Source organism: Glycine soja, chromosome 8 (assembly GCF_004193775.1).
Source record: "Glycine soja cultivar W05 chromosome 8, ASM419377v2, whole genome shotgun sequence".
Classification (NCBI taxonomy): domain Eukaryota; kingdom Viridiplantae; phylum Streptophyta; class Magnoliopsida; order Fabales; family Fabaceae; genus Glycine; species Glycine soja.
In genome coordinates this window covers 5,702,978-5,721,329 of record NC_041009.1, presented here as the reverse complement: position 1 = coordinate 5,721,329, position 18,352 = coordinate 5,702,978, and the positions used below count along the sequence as shown (strand labels likewise).

At 33.4% G+C, this 18,352-nt stretch overlaps 3 protein-coding genes across 7 annotated transcripts; 1 reads left to right on the top strand and 2 right to left on the bottom strand.

The window, feature by feature from the left end:
- Nucleotides 1–650: 650 nt before the first annotated feature.
- LOC114421417 (F-box/kelch-repeat protein At1g22040-like) lies at nt 651–7,372 on the bottom strand. 5 transcript variants are annotated; one of them, XM_028387313.1, is made up of 2 exons: nt 7,157–7,372; nt 651–2,356 (listed from the first exon to the last, which is right to left on the bottom strand). In XM_028387313.1, the coding sequence occupies exon 2, from the start codon at nt 2,301–2,303 to the stop codon at nt 858–860; it is 1,446 nt and encodes a 481-aa protein (XP_028243114.1). In that variant the 5' UTR covers nt 2,304–2,356; nt 7,157–7,372; the 3' UTR covers nt 651–857. The 5 variants fall into 5 exon arrangements, with proteins under 5 accessions (XP_028243114.1, XP_028243115.1, XP_028243118.1 ...); XM_028387314.1 differs by having other exon boundaries at nt 651–2,359; nt 7,157–7,350; XM_028387317.1 differs by lacking the exon at nt 7,157–7,372 and adding an exon at nt 6,812–7,140.
- Nucleotides 7,373–10,209: 2,837 nt separating this feature from the next.
- LOC114424502 (protein SODIUM POTASSIUM ROOT DEFECTIVE 3-like) lies at nt 10,210–12,501 on the top strand. The gene is made up of 3 exons (XM_028391361.1): nt 10,210–10,661; nt 11,657–11,732; nt 12,077–12,501. The coding sequence occupies exons 1-3, from the start codon at nt 10,356–10,358 to the stop codon at nt 12,199–12,201; spliced, it is 507 nt and encodes a 168-aa protein (XP_028247162.1). The 5' UTR covers nt 10,210–10,355; the 3' UTR covers nt 12,202–12,501.
- A 1,830-nt stretch (nt 12,502–14,331) lies between these two features.
- LOC114422897 (chaperone protein dnaJ 20, chloroplastic-like) lies at nt 14,332–15,219 on the bottom strand. Its single transcript, XM_028389459.1, has one exon. The coding sequence runs from the start codon at nt 15,050–15,052 to the stop codon at nt 14,465–14,467; it is 588 nt and encodes a 195-aa protein (XP_028245260.1). The 5' UTR covers nt 15,053–15,219; the 3' UTR covers nt 14,332–14,464.
- Between the last annotated feature and the right edge of the window lie 3,133 nt (nt 15,220–18,352).

Below are 18,352 nucleotides of genomic sequence, written 5' to 3'. Positions count from 1 at the left end.
AAAATAAGATGAAAAAAAGTTATAAAACAAAATTATATAAAAAGGTAAACAATATAAATTTGAAATTAGTTTAAAACTTATAAAATTATGACAATTTAAAGAAAAAGATTATGGAAAAAATAAATTATTATAGTAATTTTATAAAATTATTGTGCATATAAGTTCTGTTCAAATGAAATTGAATCAATTTCAAAATTGAATTCGAAATTTAAGTTATTCCAATAAAAAAACTAATTTATTTATTTTATTCAACTTTTACAATTTACATTGTATTAGAGGTTTTTTTGGCGTACTTTAGTATTTTTTCTATTTTTTATTTTTGGTGTTGAAAGGTTTACCAAAATTAACCTAGATGAGGAGCAACTACCCACGGGGATGTTCTAACACTGACAAAAACTAACAGTGGCTTTCACTGGATCAGTTTATTAATCATGTCATGTGACAATTTTGTGATCGACAAAAATGTACATATATGCTATTTCTCCAATTCGTAAATGCCAAATTGCGTAACAGACAAACTGAACTATCTTACGGACAACTAAGGTGAGTGGTAATTTACGAAGCTCGATTGATAAGAGGAAAAAAAAAAAAAGGAAACTATCAACCCGTTAAAGTATCATCAAGTGACCAAATGCTACAAAACGGTGATATACCCAACTTAATGTTGAAAACCTTCATTTATTTTGTAGTGTGTTTGAATGATGTTCTTGCTAACTATAGTTTTAATTGTGTTCTTGGTTACATATTATGAATAATTTGTAAAGGAAATCATTTACAATCATACCAACCAACAGAAATATACTCACAAATCATAACCACAAAAGGACTCTAAACCACCCCTGCCCCCATTTTTACTTTCATATTTTAAGGGATTGACAGTTAACTAGTTCAGCAGATCTACCACTCCTAGTTGCAAGAACCTTCCAAAATTCTCCCTGTGTTTCTGCAGAAGATTCAGCATCTTCACTGATCGAGTTATCTGGTGATGACAATATTGATTGAGAGAAAGCTGACTCAGCATGTTCATTTTGCATGTCAGCCTGCAACACTGTAATGTTGTGATTAGCATCTTTAGTTATTACATGAAGTTTTCCAAGTAAACCAGCCAAGAGATAAGGAGATTCCGATTCGGTGAAATCATGAATAGGAACATCTCCTGCTGCAACTTTCCAAGTATCACCTTCATAATCATATACCTTGATCTTTGCACTGTCAAGAGAATTTGAAGGATCAAGTGCATATAGATCATCATCGACCGTAACACTCAATTTCGTTCCAGCTTGCCTTGCAGGCCAGCCTTCACCCATACCAATTGGCATTTCAAGCCATGAATTTAAATTTGGATCATAAACTTCACCCCCCACATCAACAAAAAATGGCCAGCAATACAAACTCTGAGGAACAAATAACCTTCCTTTGTATGAAGCCATTCCTGTGGCAATAGGCTTGAGTAAGTCAGCCAAAAAAGCAGTTGGCAACACTTGAGCTCTTGCAAAAGGCATGCTAGGTAACAGGGACCACATGCCTGTATGAGGGTCATATACTTCTGCAGATTGCAGAGGGCTTAGTCCACCACGACCCCTAGTAACCCCTCCAACAACATAAAGCTTATTATTTAATATACCTGTCTTGCAATAGGCTCTGCCAACTGACATTGGACTAGCCTCAGCCCAAGAGTTTTTAATGGGATCATACTGCCAAACATATTTCATTGCTGAAGCTCTTGAAAATCCTCCTAATGCATAGATGCAACCATCAACAGCTCCTATGGAGCAACCACAAAAAGGCATCCAGTCCAGGGCATCTCTCCTCCCAAGCCAGCTCATTATGACATCAACAATTCGAATACTTGAACCCATCATGCTCCACATCCGAAGGGGAAAGGAAATCAAACCTTTCTTTGTTTCATCTTCAAACCCAACTTTTGGCATTGGCGGCAACTTTTGCCATCTTCTGGAAAGAGGGTCCAAGGCATACCATAAAAGCTTATCATCGTTGACCTTTGTCAAAATGTAGAGCCATTCCTCCATGCTTCCAAGCTCTTTTCTCACACAAAATAGTTCAGAACTAACAAAGGTTTCCTTCCAAGCACGACAAACTAACTTCAGATTCAAATAATAAATCCGAGGAACTCTAGCTAGAATCTGTATTGATATCTCATCAGGAAGGGACGGAATCAGTCTTGGGTTGTCCTCACAAGAGTTTGGTGACAACCTCTGTCTCTTGCAGGATTCACCTTGCAAGACCCCATGGGAATCATTCCGTCTAGTCTTGGAATTGTTTAGATTCAGTATATTCCCCATTAAAACCACTTCAAACCAAAACCAAGCAATCACATCAAACTTCCAAGATTAATCTGCTTCATAACATCATTACAAAACATGTCAGTACATTCCAAGAAATGCATTGATGAATTGAAATAATGGATTTATCTCAATAGGCATAAGCTTTTGACCAAAGCACGGCGTCCATTTCACAAGGATTTCCACAAGTAATCAATCAAATGGCAAAGAAATATTAGAATAGATGGATGCATAAGTTCTGAATATATAAGAGACTAAAGAGAGATAAGATAGGCCACATTACACATACAAATATATATATATATATATATATATATATATATAGAGAGAGAGAGAGAGAGAGACTGTGTAGAGTTACACAAATAAAGATGCTGAAACTATATTAACAAATGCTTAAAATTTAATTTAACATGTGTGAGCATTGTGTGCAGATTACAGAATATGAAATAGACTCAGAATTTTGAAAAGGAAAAATGAACTATATTGGCTGTTTTGTATACACTCAAAAAAATCAGGGGCTTAAGTCTCCATACCTCCACCTACCAACTAGCACAAACTATGATAATTGTTATGCATCCGTAATTTGTGTATTTAAATCACATCAATTATTTAATTTTCCTCACTTTTATTGCTTCTTTTGTGTCTAAACATTAGGAATTTAACATCTTTTGAGTTTTTTATCCAGTAGATGCTAAAGTTAGTAAATTTATAGTATTTTTGGTGGTATACTTTTTGTAGAGATACAACAGAAGGCATGGAAGAGAATTGAAGAACTAGAGAGTAGCACTCAGCGCGATAGCCTCGCTTAGCGCAAGAAGCCACATGGGAGGTCAGCCATGCAGGTGAGTTTAGTGCATGGTGCGCGCTTAGCTCGTGGTCACTTAAGCTAGCTGGACTTTCTGTGCCGCGCTCAGCGCACCATCTCACTTAACGCGCAGTCAATGTCGAAAAACATGATTGTGCTGTGTTTTAAGAAGAAAAAAAAGGAGGGAACAGATTCATATTCATTCTATTGGGCAACAGAGAGCTAGGGCACGACCAGTGGAGAGAGAGCCATTCATTTGGAGCATTCCACCTCCATTCTTCTCCATCTTCCTCCATTTTCTTCCACTTCCTTTGCCCCTTTTTGTATTTGTAAGTCTTTCATGACAATGAGAGGTTAAACCTCCCATTGTTGGGAGCTTACCAACCAAACATTCTTGATGTAATGATTCTAACTATCTATTTAATATTATTTCGATATTATTGTCTCTTTTTTGTGCTTATATTGTGTTTATGGCTTGATCATCCATGCTCATGTAGTGTTATAAGGTTTTGGCATTGGAAAATGTTTATTTCTTAAGAACTGAAAAAGAACATCTAGGTAATCCATCTCTAGGGATAGAATGGTGTTATTTAGCCTAAATTATGCATCTTCGTTCATAATGCAATTTGTCTGATTTAAGAGTATGCAAGTGAATGTAGGTAATAACTGAAATAATATTTAATAGAGAAAAATCATTAATGTTGCATCAAAAGTAGTTCTGGTAGGCCAAGCACCCAACATGTTTGTAATTCTGCATCAATTGTCACTTCACTGCTCCGAGTGTTTGTTTTCTCACCCTTGCACATGCTAGCTCTGTAGTTTAATTTATGGCAAATTTACATTTATGTGTCATCATGTTACAAACATTCGATTCAATTAATTAATTGTCTAAAATTGGACATATATAAACCCAAAGTACAGTCAAAGTCCCTGTGAACTCGACACTCGATTTTACCGTTTTAAATTACTACTTGGACTAATTGGTATACTTACCAAGGAGTTAACAGACTACAGAGAAATTTAAAGTAAACCAATTCTTTTATAACTACAATAGGAAATTTGTTTGAGATGGTGATGCTATTGGGAGCCTTATGATCAGCACAGAAATGCCAACTATCAACCAAAAACGGTTGACACAAATGATAGCGATTTGTGTCCCTTAACAAAATGGTTCAGTGTTCAAATCCTGATTGTCCCTTGGGTATGGAATAAATTGTGTTAGGAGGGGAATACCCATCTTGTATGCGCTCACGGTCCGCGACGAAGGTTAGTCACCGCTTCCGGCAGGGACTACAAAGAAATTTAAAGTAAACCAGTTCTTTTATAACTGCAATAAGAAATTTGTTAGGGATGGTGATGCTATTGGGAGCCCTATGATCAACGCAGAAATGCCAACTATCAACCAACAACGATTGACACAAATGATAGTGACTTGTGTCCCTTAACAAAGTGGTCCAGTGTTCAAATCCTGGTTGCCCCTTGGGTATGGAATAAATTGTGTTGGGAGGGGAATACCCATTTTGTGTGTGCTCACGGTCCGCGACGAAGGTTAGTCACTGCTTCCGGCGGGGACTACTTCGTACTATTACCATGGTCAGCTAAAGAAAATGCCAACTATCATGTTTTTTCTTGATCAAAATGAGTGGGCTTGAATAGGAACTAGTGCTAGGCCTAATCAAACCAGCAGCTAACATATTGGAACAAACTTTCAATATCTTGTTCATCATCCCTAAATCTACATAATAGGCTTCCCCTCACTCCTCAATTTTTTCCTAATGGCTTTTTAAGACGTAACCATACAAGACAGTTGGATCCCCCTTAATATTTATGACTTGCTCATCTTTGTATATTTCAATCAAGTAGTTTCTAAAATCAGCACTGAACTTACCCAAACTCGAGTCATTCATACCCCAAAATCACATCCACACCCATCAAATCAAATAAAAGAAATCCTAATCAATATTAAGGTTTGGTAACTGCAATTCAGCTCCCCAACGCACTTCTTGACTCCTCAAACACTGACCATTCTCATCTGTATAAAAAACCCAAGGTCCAAATCCGATTTTTGATCTTCCACCTTCCACACTAGCATCATTAGTGCATTCAAGCTTCTTGCACCCATCATTTTAACTTCAGTTTTAATTTCCTCTTCCAACCCATTCATAAACACCCTTCTCATTAACTCTTCATCTATGAAGCACAATGGAACAGAGAGAAGCTCAAACTGCTCCCTGTATTCCATGGCTGACCCCCCTATATTTCAAGCCAATTAAGTTCCCGCATGGATTCTCTGATGAAGATAACTGAAATTTACCCAAAACAACTCGTCAAAAAATCAGCCAAGTCATCATCACGGTCACCCTCGCAGGGCACAAGCAGCAGTTGCTTGCAGTTTGCACTTCATAGAGCCAAAGAGGAGGCAGCAGTGGCACAGGGTAGAGGTGGGGCAGTTGAGGTTGGCAGCAGCAAAGAGAACATAGGGTTGCTGAAGTGACAAGCATAGAAAGAGATGGAGTCACGTATGGACCTATGAAGGAGAAAAGGGAATTAGGGGTTTTTAAAAGCCAGGTCAAAGGGGATCTGACCCTGAAATCCAGGTCTTCTTGCCGCACTGGGGATCATCCCACAAGAAAAATTGCAACTCTATTCTGATCCCTCTCACGACAATCCCACAAGCGACACAGCACAAAACTCAACTCATACGATCCAACAATTTAACTTATGATCCTAACAATCAGGAACTCTAATAGCAAGCTGATAGGAACTACATTAATTACAGATTTGGTAAGGAAAACTCAGAGCTGGCTCTGACTACAAGAGAACTTCACAGCTCAAGTATAACAGAGAAACAAAAGAAAGAAATTTAATAATAGAAGGAAACTTTCTCTATCCCGTGGCACAAACCACCTACACTACTCCAGTGATTGCCTACCCTCCCCACCCTCCATCTCCTCATTCATATTCACTCCCCTAACCACTGATTTGAGCATCCCCCATTCTCCTGCCTAGCAACGACATGTCCTATTTGTAAGGATTTTCCACATCATTTCATATACTGCCCATATCTATCTTCTCCCTTCTACGATACACTTAAAAATAAGCAGACAAGCTAAGCAATGCAATGCATCATAGGCATATAAATGCGATAAATTAACTATAAGGTCTAACTTCTAACAAGTCCTTGTGTCACATGGCTAGAAAGCTAAAGAACCTCCACCCTGCCCAAAAAAAAAGTGAAGATAGAAACACATAACAAGTTACCAGAAATGTCATTGTATTTCCATTTTCCAAAACAAAACCACCTAACAGGCTTGTAATTGAAATTTGAAAAACCAAAGACCCAAATTTAAAAACATCACCATTCAGACAAATTCAACATACAAAAGAACACCAAAAATTTACCAGAAATAAGAATTCCATAAAGTCGGCAGCAGAAAAAGGGCTAAAGCAAAAATTGGTTTTACAAATAAAATCAGACAGAAAAAGGGAAATTAAGAAAAAATAAATCACTCACATCACATAGCAACGAAAGTGAAATAAGCATCTTATACTCCACTACACTAGAGAGTCTCCCTCCAGAAGAGAAATTAAGCACTAAAACAGCTCAAAGAACAGGAATACAATTCCCACATTTATACCCAGAAAAAACAAAATGCATACGTGTAAAATAAAAATAAAAAAGACCCAGAAGTCAATTAAGCACCTCACAAGTGAAACCACTTAGAAACTGATCGAAAAAATCGTAAATTTTGTTAAACACATGTTTGGGACCGAGGAAGGTACACGCATAACTCTGACACGTAATGGATCACAGACACAAAAGACTTGTTTAATCAAGCAATTGTTCCTTTTTTACATTAAAATAAAAAAATAGGGCCAAATTGCACACTAATAAATCCAAAAACAGCATTCGAGAGGTCAATAATTGAAGAAATCAAAATCGGTAAAAGTTAAAGGATAACAAACAGAGTGTCATTCATTGGAGAAACATAACCACAAAATCCCCCTAACCCCCCAAAAATAAAAATGAGCTCTGATGCAATAATACCAGAAATCGATTCCCACATGCAATCGCAGCTCAACACAATAGGTTCCACGAAAATTCTTAACCGGTGCTGCAACAGAGGAATGATGCAGAAGAAGAAGAGTTAGAGATAAAAATAACGACGCGAAAAAAAAATTAAATTGAAGACAATGAAATGAAATGAATGCACCGTCGAATTGCCCCCACGACGACTTCGAAGATGACAAGGACAAAATAAAAATGATAAAAATAAATTGTCACATAGCATGATTAGGAATTAGCATCATTGCTTTTTTTGCTTTTTAATAAATTAAATAAATGTTTGTTATTGTGTTTTTATAGTAAAATAAAACAAGAACTAGCATTATTTTTATTATTTACTTTGCAAAAAGAATTAAAATAAACAAATAAATGTGATGTATTTTTAATATATTATATACATTTTCTTTATTTTTATTTTCTTGAAAATAAAATAAAATAATAATCTAAGTTGAAGTAAAAATAAATATTTACAAGATGTAAAGATTTTGCATCATTAGTTTAAAAACTGTTTAAATATAAAAAGGAAAAAATAATATATCATAATGAGACTCATATAACATAGAAATTGTTTGAATTCTTTTGCTCGAATAAAATTATCTTTTTCGTCAAAAAATATATAATTGTTAAAAAGGAGTTTTAAAAACTATAGCGAATAATTATCACGCCCGAAAATAGTTGTTACTTGTTAATATAGTTTTTCTGTGTCTCCTCAACACAAGTAAGGTCATTGCAATGAAATGACCATGCTCGTTTACACGGTTTAGACTTTAGACAACCTATATACTAATAATTTTTAGACACATGTGGCCCTTTCGATATGATTATTATTATTATTACTAGGTCTGTGCCTCTAAACTTTTTAAATAGTAATAAAAAAAGTTAAATACAGTTAAAAAAAATAACAGAATAAAAAAATAATATAAAAATAATGGAAAATTAATGTAAGTTAAAAGACAAATTTAAAATTTAAAAAATAGTTTAAGGATTAAATTGTCTAATCAAATATGTACAATGAAATAATTTTGATTATTAATAATTATAAATTAAAAAGTTACCATTACTTAAGGCCAAATGCCCAATGCAATTTGCCATTACTAATGGTACGACTTCGTCAATAATCTATTTGTTCATCAACAAAAAACCTTAACCAATACTTACATAAAAATTATCTAGCCACCATTTATACTCACAGATGTCAACATTCTATTAAATTCAGCTCTGTACTTCCTCTCTATTTTTTTCTAACTCACATGTTAATAAGAAGAAGGGTTAAATTTTAGTTTTACTCATTTATTTTATTTAGTTGAGTATCTTGTTTTTTTTATAAAAAAATACTAGTCTTTTATCCTATTAACAAATTTAAAATAGTTCTTACCATCATAAAAGTGTGACTTTCATAGAGATATAAAATTGGTTTGATAATATACAATAAAAAAAGGATAAACTGTAAATTTAAATCTCTCACTAACAAAAACTAACAAGCTAATAATTAATATTATCAATAAAAAAACTGTGACATCTATCATCGGAAAAGATGAGATTGAATATATGACGCGAAACGATATTAATTGGGTTCAAATTGATCATACAACTTTTAAAATAAACTTAAAACAATCATTCAGTTATTTAAATATATTGAAATTAACCTTTCAAACAATATTCAGATTGTTGAATGTGTAGTGGTGGATTCAAAATCCTGAATCGGTAAGGACAATTTATTTAAGGAAAATAAAATTAATAATAATTTTTATCATACATATAAATAAATGTATTTATATGTATAAATCATCGTGTGTAGGCATGGCAAGAAAACTTACCCGTTCAAATCCATCCTGACTTTGACAGGTAATACCCGAATTGATTGGGTATGGGTTCAGGTTTGAATTTTCTCCGATAACCAAAAGTCTGGTATAGGATTACTACATTCGTCCCAACCCAGAACCCAGACCTGTCCCGCCACTTAATTTTTAGAATTTTTGCATAATTTAATCAAAAGGCCTAAAATTTTTGTTACTAGCTAATTTTATTTTAGAATTTTTACATAATTTAACATTTTTTTTCTTAACGATTTTTGTTGACACATGCACTATAATAAATTTATTAATATATAAGTAGTTAAAAACAAATATTTAACAATCAATTTATTTTTTTTAAAATCAAATTTTTAATATTTTTTTTACAAAAAAATTATTTTTCTAGTTTCAATCGGGTACGGGATTGGTCGGGAATACCTGATACCCAACGGGTACGGGATGAGATAATAAATTTTAACCTTGTCAGATATCGGGTACGGGTATGGAAACATGTTGGAGAGTAAGGATCGAGAATTAGGGAGACAATATGTGTCCCCGCCCCATTGCCTTGTCTAATCGTATGTGTGTATGATATTTCATTTATGTAATACACTTTTCTCAAATTAAGTTAATAAATTTTTTTGGGAAACATTCTAAATGAATTATTTGATGGATTTCATTTACCATCAAATGTAAATGCAGTCGAATATCTCAAGAAGTATTTAAAGGATGAAATAAATATCCAATATAACTAACAAAGTGATTGGACATGTGTTAGAAATTATGGTTAAATATATTGATGCTATCCGAATTCAATATTGAATATAAATAATTTTTAATCAAATTTTACTTACTTTTCTATTTAACTCTAGATTAATCTGGATCTATTTTCTTTAATGGATGTGAGGGGAAAAAATTTTATATAACTTTTGAAACTCAGTTTGATTATCCAGTAAAAATATTTTTTTTTCTTTTTTTGTTAAAATAAACACAAACCCCATGTTAGTTATGTTTTTTTCCCTCTAATTTTCACCCTAATGAATCAACTTCTGTTTGATGAAGTCCTTTTCTTCATAGCAAAAGAAGGCTGTTGTCAATTTCTCTGCATTAATCAATGACAAGGACATGATTTTGGACACTTCCACGTCCTAGGTATATGCATAATAGATAAATTGCCAATAAGATATATTTCTACACTGGCAATAACCTATTTTGTTGGCTTATGACAGCATGTGTGTCACTTTCTCCTATTCTCTCCAAGTCAGAAAGCCAGCATTAGCATTGCAATAGTATAATATTTGCACACCAACCCCATCTTTTGTTGTTGCCTTCAAAGCTTCCACACTTTCTAGTTTCTACTCTTCATTTTGTGTTGTAGTAAGTAACTTATGACGAGCCTGAAAAGCAGTGAAAGGAAAATGATGAAAAGGGGTTTCATGTGCCACTCTCGGGCTTCAACAGCTGTGTGCATGAGTACTCGTGACCCTCGATCTGTAGTTGTGCCTAAGAAGCTTGAAAGAAGAGTGTTTCTTGATGATACAAGGTTGATCAACTATGCCAAGTACTCCAAACTTGTTGAGCCTCCAAGGTCTAGTCCAGTTCCAAAGATCAAGCTTAGAGGGCAGGAACAAGATCAAGCCAATAATGAACCTAGGGAATTTCAGAAAAAACAGACAGATAATAATGTCTTTCAGGTTTGTTAAGTTCACATATGTGTTCTTCTTCACTAGGTGTAGGCTTGATGCAAATGTCATTTTGGGATCAACATGTTTTTTTTTTAGTTTCTCTTACAAATATATGGAGTTTCAGACATTGCACTACTTCATGTTTTCTGTTTTCACAACACCAATTTATCATGGAAATGGAGTAAATCTTGCGTAGTAGTAGTTCAAAGTTTTAAATTTAAGTTGTTGAAACAATCAAACAATATACTTTCTTTATGTGACATAACTACATTTATCTGATAAACAAGAAAGCAATCAAAATAAAATAAGTCATAACTAAAACCAGGACCATAAAGAAGCTATGAAAGTAGAGTTTGGATAATGATGATTCATAAATGTTGGTATTGTTGGCTTTTCAGCTACAGCTGCTATGGGGTCAACACAACTCACTAGAGTCTGATCCATTTTTCCCGTTTAATTGATTATTAGTTAGATTCATTAAGAGCAATAGCTAGGACTATACCAACCACTAGTGTCAGGTGGATTCAGCAAGGAAACAAATGATCTCCATTATTTGTCTTCCTCATATTTGTCATTTGCATAGGTTTCAAGATGTCTCACATGCATATTACTTGACCGTGTCCCATGCATATTCCATAGAGAAAGCAGAATGATTATGTGATTTATGTCTTTTTTATGCAAATGGGAATTTTATTAGGCAATAAACATGAATGTGAATGCTGTTATCAGAGGACACGTCGTTTGATTTTGTCCCTTCTACATAAAATAAACCTTCTACATAAATGGTCTGTTTTTTTTCCTATATAGTTTGCCACCGAGGAAGGTATGTGTGTCTTACAGTTATATGGTCACACTCACATATTAAATTTTGAACGGAATAATGGAATCTCATATTCAAATCTCTTAAAGATTGTAAGTGACACGCACGCGATAAGAAAATGTTTTACACTTCACGTGTACTCTATCATATTTGAAATTTTATTATTGAAGAGTGTTAAATGCAGGTGGTTGTGATGCGGGTTGCAATTCATTGTCAAGGATGTGCTGGAAAGGTGAAAAAACATCTGTCTAAGATGGAAGGTATTCATCAAAACTAGTTACATACCCTTATTCACCGGGTAAAAGTAGGGAAAAAAAAGTAACACTTGAATAAATCATATATGTTTTGTATTCTAAAATAAATTTTATATATATATATATATATATATATATATATATATATATATATATATATATATCATATATGTTCTAAGAACACTAGATTGCCCGCTTTAACTTATTTGTTGGAATTTCTGTTTTGTACTTGAGCAAATTTGGGGTTCAGCCAAATGAGTAAGTATCATAATTGAGGTTCCAACATTTTTTTTCTTTTGAGAAGAAAAAAAAGGTTCTGACATTTTTAAACATACAATTTCCAATTTCAGGAGTTACATCATTTAGTATAGACGTAGAATCTAAGAGGGTGACAGTGATGGGGCACATTTCACCAGTGGAAGTCCTTGAGAGTATTTCAAAGGTGAAAAGGGCAGAGTTCTGGACTGCTTGTTAAAAGCACTTCAGAGTACCTTATAAAGGGCAGCACAGAAGATGCAGAACTAGAGTCAAAAAAAGTTAGAAAATTGCCTTAGCAATCTCATTTGTTAACATCTTTGTATGGTGGTGGACCTGGTGGTCCTCAACACAATAAAACTAGGGAATGGGGTGGGTAGAAATCTGCTCAAGTGACTAGGTTCTGGTGGTGATGTTCAATGACAATTTAATGGTATCTACCCCCCTCCCCCCCCCGTTCCACTTTGCAATTTCTTTTTTTTCTTTTATGGCATTCTAATTATAGTTGCAATGCTTAAAACCACTGTGAGCAAAAGCTGTTTCACTTCTTGACTTTGGATTTTCTTTTTCGTCAAGTTATATTTTCCTATTTCCATAAAAGAATACCAAGAAAGATGACAAAATATAGGTGTCAGTCTCGGTTGTTTAATTTGTCTTATGTCAAATACAATAATCACTTGTGGTCATACGGCTAAATAGACTTGTCATACTTATTCACCAAGGACAACCTTGTTAGATTTTAGTATTATGTCATCAACATGAAACAAGGGTTTATGTGGCAATTGGTCTACAGTCTACAGATACCTTTTATTAATTTAAAGTTTTAGGCGTAGAACTCTTTTTTTAATATAGTGAAGTAGTTTTTCCTAAAGTACCAATAATATGGCCATCAAGTTGTTACTTAAGTAATGACTCATAAGATGGGTGAATTGGGGAAAGACATGAAGTGTAGTGTAATACTCAAAAGGCACTAATAATACAGTAAACCTTATGATTGACACGAATCATAACTGTGATAGGCCTTAATTTTTCGAAGTTAACAGCCTCGAGTCTTAGGTATAACAGTGATTAGAGTCTCATTCAGCTCACCAATAGTAGAAGAATTCTCGAATGCCTCTTTTATCATTCTGCAAAAGGAAGGCTCCACAATATTCCACTGACTATGCTAAAAAAATACCAGTGTTTTCTTAAAAGAATATGAAATTGAGAACTCAAACCTGTTCATAAAACACGTTTAGCCTAAATTCTAAAACTCAATCCTATAATAATTAATTAATATTCAAGGCACGAATCTTGAACACCCCTTTTATCTTCCTCTACCATGTAATATTTCATCATCTTTTTATCTACTTTTAAGTAAGACTCATTGCCTTGTCATTCTTTTTGGTGAAGGAGATAGGAAAAATATTAAAAAAGAGGCAAATCAATACATTACTAGTAAAGGTGAGAGTATAGATGTCCCAGTCCACAGATAGATCTGCATAACTTGCAAGCCTCACAAACTTGGATCAGCTAAAACCTTTGCTATTAAATTGCAGGCCTACTTGAGTCCTTTTGTGAAAACGGGTTAAACAAGTTTAATTTACGAGTTCACACAGGAGACATTTTTGTTCAAGTTAAATAGGACCACTATAGACTACAAACCTCTTGTCTTGAGTATTTAATATAGATACTAGATGTATACCCAGAATTGGATTTCAAGATTATTGGTTAAGTTAAAACAATTCTACAATAGTTAACTCAATTTTTTTATATGTAAATAAAATCATATGGGACTAGACCAAATAATCCGTTAGTCCGCTCAGAAATCAAACGTATTTGCAAAAGAAAAAGTTTAACAGATATGCAGAGCAATTTGTGAATAGACCATTTAAATGTGAAATTATGCAGGTTCATTCAATATAAACTAATGCAAATACGGGTTATTCGAGTTGATCCATTCAATTCAGGGTTAGGCCAGTCCAATCCGCATGCTCACTTATATTTGCTGAAGTTTTGGATATTTGTGCTTTCTTACATATCTTCTACCAAGTGAACTAATTGAATTGTAGAAATTGAACTAGTAGTATGTGTGCTATCCTTACATGCCTCATTACCAAACCTTACAAATATAAGGACTTTTTTTGCCTAGACTAGAGGTATCTTCAACCGAAGGCAATCCTGTTTGAGTAAGGTAGGATTATTATGAGCGGCAAAACTCCTCCTCCATGTATTTAACCCAGTTACATATCCAAAATTCAAATCCGAGACCTCTGATTAAACTAAACAATCTCACATTAGTAGATTCACGTGTTTGATGTTTGGTGGTTGCGAATAGAAGAGATTGAACTTGCATCTAATATTTAAATCATGAAATAAAAATGATTGGCTTTGTATAGTATAAAGAATGGTAGAATAATTGAATTGGCTTTGTAGAGCATATATAGTTAAAACATGAAAGAATCAATCTATCTATTTCAACAAAAATACATGACTGAAGAAAATCAATTCCTGTCTCTCATGTTTTGTGTCCTCATTCTGCTACTACCCGATGATCCACCCTGACCCTTTTGTCCCATACGTCTACGAGACCTTGTCTTCAACTCAATCATTTGCTCCTGAAACCTACTTTCCCATCTCTCATGTTCACTACTAACACTCACACTTCCCCATCTCTCATGATGATCACTACTAACAGTACTCATCTCTGTGCTTCCCAAACCCAATTCACTGTCATACTCTTCTCGAAGCCTTGGATTGGACAAGGTCTTGTAAGCTGTGTTTAGCTGAACAAACATCCTCGTTGATTCCTCTTTCATGGAAGGATCATGGCACACATCAGGGTGGTACTGAAGAGCCATTGACCTATAAGCCCTCTTGATCTCATCCATTGTTGCACTTCCTGGACACACAGACAATATTTTGTACAAGTTTTCTTGGGTTAACGTTGCGGCTCTGCATGAAACACCACCAAACTTCACACTAGAAGCTCTTTGATGATGTTTACTTGAGAATTGAAACGGCTTGGACATGCTTAGGCTTGAACTTGAGCTTAAATATAAAACATTCATTGCTCTGATTTTTTTAATCATAAAAATGGAAGACAGATATCAGAAAGTTTACAATAACTCACTCACACACTTGCTGAATCAATTGAGCTAAACCTCCTTAGTATTTGCTCCGGTGAATTGTATTGTACCTAGCTAGCTATATTTGAAGTTTGATCTATGAGAAATTGAGAATGAGTATGGAAAACGGATATGGAATTCACTTATATTTATATCTGTGATGGACTGAGAAGGAACCTAGATGTTGCTATGAAGAAACCTGGATGGTGCTTTGAACACGTGCTACTACTTATTATTTTATGTTGATTATTTTGTATGTATATTGGTGGACGTACGTTGAATTTTCAAAGAAAATTAAAGTATTGGGTTAGGAATAAGACTTTTCTGGACAAGCCCATATCATCATACGGAAGATAGGTATGATTAATGTATAAAATATGAATAACAATTAAAAATGTAAAGGTAGTAGCTAGCAACCATGCTTGATTGGTACCAGTCAATGTGCGTGTTTATTTCTGAATTAGTGAATTTGGTATAGTCGACTGGTAGGGTCAAAGGTGAGCACTTTTTATTTATTTTTTTATATATCAAAGGTGTGCATTTCAGTTGGATAAAGTAGTCCAGCTTGCATTTTCCTAGTGAACAACATGATAGAGACAGAAACTGTGTCGTATGGCTGCAATAAGGGTACAATAATGAACCAAGTTTGAGTGAAACTACCTCGATTAAATTGGATTGGTTAGTTGAGTTGAATATAGTTGTACATTTTAACAAAAAATTGAAAGAAATATAAATTAGGGAAAAATAAGAAGAAAAAAGTTTATTCTTGAAAATTAGTTACTTTTCAGCATATATATATAGGGAAGCCAATGCTCCTGCCTCCTGCTGATTATTTGGCTAACATGGGTCATCAAAGGAGATTTTAGCATCTACTTTTGTCATGTTTTTGGTTCTGCTCTAGCTTCCCAATGGGCCACCTTTAGTATTGCCCAAACCAAATAATAGATTTTTCTTAGAAAATAAATTTGAATCGAACTAAATAAATTCCTTCCAGAAAAATAAATCTGAATCGAAATTAAAAAGATGTGTAAAATTTACCCTATATTAGGGTAGTATTTATGTTTAACATGTACAATATTTTATTTCTTAATGTTATGTATTAATTGGGCTTACATTATGGTTGTGTCTAAGGCTTATGTGCTAGGTTTTGTCAAAAAAAAAAAAAAATGGCTCATGTGCTAGGTGTATGTCTATGCAAATATTTCTTGAGAGTTAGAATGTCTTATGTATGTTATGTATGAATTGGGCATGATAAAATCACCATTAACTTCAGCGTTAAAAATATATTTTAAAGATTTTTTTAACTGAGCATTTCTCAGTCGATCTAGAGTTAAGGCACAAATCCCTCTAAATACGAAGATTAAAAACAAGATTATTTGTCATCTATATCATACTATTTTGCTCTTCTTTTAAAATATTTCATCTCTAATTTACAACATCTTAACTGTCCTACAATAACATTACCACAATTAAAAGACCTAGAAATTGGTCCACTTAGAATACTCTTCAGTTAGTACAGTACAAAAATTCAGTCAAATTCAACACTCGTACTCATAAATTTATCATGTAAAGTAAAGTTGTAACAACTATAACAGCCAAAAGCATTTCGAAAACAAGCATAGTGTCTTCAAATCCATTGCTTAAAATACCAATAAATTAACTAATAATAATACTACAAATAAGTACTTCAAAATTTCATTAATTCAACAACTCAAATAAATGTTCTCATCGAGTAAATAAAGTATACAAATTTTTTTATAAACTTTTAAAATTAGTTGATACTTTATGAAATAAATTTAATTTAATGTACAATAGACCTTTTAAAAATATAAGTAAAGCTGTAAGCATGCATAACAAAAATGATTGATTTATCTATAAAAAAATATATGCACATTATTGATAATATCAACATATTTAATAGTTAGATTAATAAAACAATATATACAAATTAAGAATTATTAAAAAAAAAACTTGATTCCTTCTCGGAGAGAGGAAAGATTAAATTATTTTAAGAATAACTTTTAATTAATTCTCATTTAACTATTTCTTTTCTTGAAATCTAACAAATAAAATTAATTATTCATTAGAATCATTAGATTTAAGAAAATAAATGTACAAGTGCAGAAGTTGTTAGATACTTTCTTTCTCTATGACCTACCTATATTTTCTTGTTCTTATCCTTAGTGTTTGACCTTCATCTTTTATATGTCCATAGAGGTAAGCACCAACATAGTTATTCCTACATCCCACAAGTACTTGTAAATATATTTTGATGCTCAGGTTAGAATAGTGCACTAAAAAGCAATGTAAGAGAATGAGTGTTAGAATAGTGCACTAAGAAGTAATGTAAGAGAATGAGAATGAAGAGAATGAGAATGAGTGTGTGTTTGAATGAACGTTGATAAAATTGATTTTGAATGAAATAGATTTTAAATAAAATTAATTTTGTAAAATTGATTTTGAAGTAATATGATTTATATTTGGATGTTTTATTATAAAATTAAGAGTAAGTTTCAATCCAAAACTTTGAATCTAATAAAAAAAATTTAAAGTTACTTCAACTTAAAATCATTTATAAATTCAAGATCAATTTTGAATTATCTTTTAACCAAACATGTAAAAATATATCTAAAAATAATTTCAAATTCAGAATCAATTTCAAAACCAAGGATGCCCTGAATATCATACACTTTAAGGCTCAATTTAGAATGGTGCACTAATAATGCAGTGCAGCAATTTCTTCTGTTAAAGCTTTGCGAAAAGAAAAAATCCTGCACTGCATTGGCTTTCTTTTTATCAAGCACGCGCCGAAAAGCTACAAACAGATCAATACAACAATGCCTTTCTGCCCATATAAAGGGTCGCCGCATGGCAGCAATGATTTGCAAAGCTTCTAAAGGTCATAATCTCTACAGCACAAAAAGGCAATACCAGTTGGTAGAGCAAAGTATTTTGCTTTTAGCAAACTTCAGTTTAAAAAGTACAAACCAGAACACAGTAATAATTTTAAGCTTATTCTGCGCTTAAAATTATTAGCTTTTGAGCTTATTCTGCGATTAAAATTAAACAAGGAACTAGGACCCATCATCATGAGGGTATCCCCTAGTTAATAATTTTGCAAAGAGGGTTTGGTTGTTGTGACTATGAAAACCATGATTGAAAAGAAGTCTCTAGCACTAACTGGTAGTGCTCATACACCATAGCATGTCGCTCCTTGTGACATTGGCACATGTACTTATTATTATCAATTGTCAACAAAGAAGG